Source organism: Chaetura pelagica, unplaced genomic scaffold, assembly GCF_000747805.2.
Source record: "Chaetura pelagica isolate M959 unplaced genomic scaffold, ChaPel_1.0 scaffold1480, whole genome shotgun sequence".
Taxonomy (NCBI): Eukaryota; Metazoa; Chordata; class Aves; order Apodiformes; family Apodidae; genus Chaetura; species Chaetura pelagica.
This window is the reverse complement of record NW_009951859.1, coordinates 1-2,020: the sequence shown is the minus strand read 5'-3', so window position 1 is coordinate 2,020 and position 2,020 is coordinate 1. Positions and strand designations below refer to the sequence as shown.

General features: G+C 58.5%; 1 protein-coding gene across 1 annotated transcript in view; it reads left to right on the top strand.

Annotated features, from left to right (window-relative positions):
• LOC104385142 (spectrin beta chain, non-erythrocytic 4-like) overlaps positions 1 to 1,254 on the top strand; it is a gene marked incomplete at its 5' end in the record, with an annotated part of 28,398 nt that extends 27,144 nt beyond the window's left edge. Inside the window, 2 exons of the mRNA XM_009993558.1 lie at positions 74 to 211; positions 465 to 1,254. Coding sequence (XP_009991860.1) covers positions 74 to 211; positions 465 to 1,254 — 928 coding nt within the window. The remainder of the gene's footprint in view (positions 1 to 73; positions 212 to 464) is intronic.
• Positions 1,255 to 2,020: the final 766 nt, after the last annotated feature.

Genomic DNA, 2,020 nt, shown 5'->3' with positions numbered 1-2,020 from the left:
GGTTGGATGGTGGGAGGTGGGCGGGTTGGGCAGCTGGGTCCCTCCTGCTGAGGACCTGGTGGCTCCTCCTCAGGTTCGAGAGCCTGGACCAGGAGATGAACAGCGTGATGGGGCGGATCCTGGACGTCAACCAGGTGGTGCAGCAGTTGGTGGAAGGGGGACACCCCAGCTCCGAGGAGGTCCGTTCCTGCCAGGACCACCTCAACAGCAGGTATGGCCCTGGGGGAGGGGGGACAATCCCACCTTGGAGGGTCCCCCACGACCGAGCTGGACCTCATCCTGCTCGGGGACACCTTGGTGAGGGCAACCAACCATGTAGACCTCCCCAACCCTCTGGTGGTCCCACCTTGGTGGGACGTCCCTGTGGGGTCCAGCTCCTCAGCTCAGCCTCCTGGAGGGTCCAGCTGAACCTCACCCAGGTGGACATCAGGCCTTCAGGTCTCCATCCCACCCTCCTTCCCCAGGTGGAACCGGGTGGTGGAGCTGGTGGAACGGAAGAAGAACCAACTCAGCTCCGTCCTGAAGATCCAAAACTACCTCCTGGAGTGCGGGGAGATGAAGGAGCAGGTGAGGGAGAAGAGAAGAGCCATCGAGGCCACCCAAGCTGGTGGTGGGGACCTTGGAGGTGTCTTGGCCTTGCAACGTCGTTTGTCCACCATGGAGGCAGCTCTGGTGGTCCTGGAGCCTCGGCTGGTGGAGCTTCAACGTGAGGGTGAAGCTCTGGCTGCTTCTCACCCTGGGAGGGCCCTGGAGATCCTCCTGCCCTTCGAGAAGATCAACGAGGAGTGGGAGGCCCTCAAAAGGGCCCTCCAAGGTTGTGAGGACACCCTGACGGTGGCCGGACGTTTGCAGCAGTTCATCCAAGACCTGGACAACTTCTTGAGTTGGTTGGTGAAGACCCAAGAGGCTTTGGCCTCTCAAGAGGTCCCCGAGAGTTTGGCCCAAGCCGAGAAGATGTTGAACCACCACGTGGCTCTCAAAGAGGAGATCAATGGCTACGAGGAGGACTACGCCAAGATCCAAGCGGCCAGTGACCTCCTGGCCCTGGAGGAGACCGAGGTCCCTTCCCTGTCCCTCCAGCAGTGGCTGCAGAAGTTGGACGCGGGGTGGGGGAACCTCCTGCAGAGCTGGGAGAGCAGGAGGGAGGTCCTGGTCCAGTCCCACGTCTTCCAGCTCTTCCTCCGGGACGTCCAGCAGTGCCAGAGCAGCCTCTCCAAGCAGGTGGGAGAAGGTCCAGGTTGGGGTTCTGGTTGAGCAGAAGGTCCAGGTTGAGCTTCTGGTTGAGCAGAAGGTCCAGGTTGGGTTTCTGGTTGAGCAGAAAGTCCAGGTTGGGTTTCTGGTTGAGCAGAAGGTCCAGGTTGGGTTTCTGGTTGAGCAGAAGGTCCAGGTTGGGTTTCTGGTTGAGCAGAAGGTCCAGGTTGGGTTTCTGGTTGAGCAGAAGGTCCAGGTTGGCTTTGTGGTTGAGCAGAAGGTCCAGGTTGGGTTTCTGGTTGAGCAGAAGGTTTGGATTGAGTTTCTGGTTGAGCAGAAGGTCCAGCTTGACCTCCTCGAGGAGAAGATCTGGGTTAACCTTGAGCAGAACTTCTGGTTGGAGCTCCTGGTGGAGCTGGGGGGGGTGGGAGAAGCTGGACCAGGTTCTGGTTGAGCAGAAGGTCCAGGTTGGGTTTGTGGTTGAGCAGAAGGTCCAGGTTGGGTTTCTGGTTGAGCAGAAGGTTTGGATTGAGTTTCTGGTTGAGCAGAAGGTCCAGGTTGGGTTTCTGGTTGAGGAGAAGGTCCAGGTTGAGTTTCTGGTTGAGGAGAAGGTCCAGGTTGGGTTTCTGGTTGAGGAGAAGGTCCAGGTTGGGTTTCTGGTTGAGGAGAAGGTCCAGGTTGGGTTTCTGGTTGAGGAGAAGGTCCAGGTTGGGTTTCTGGTTGAGGACAAGGTCCAGGGTGAGCTTCTGGTTAAGTTATTGGGGGAGGAGAAGGTCCAGGTTGAGCTTCTTGTTGACCAGAAGGTCCAGGTTGAGCTTCTGGTGGAGTT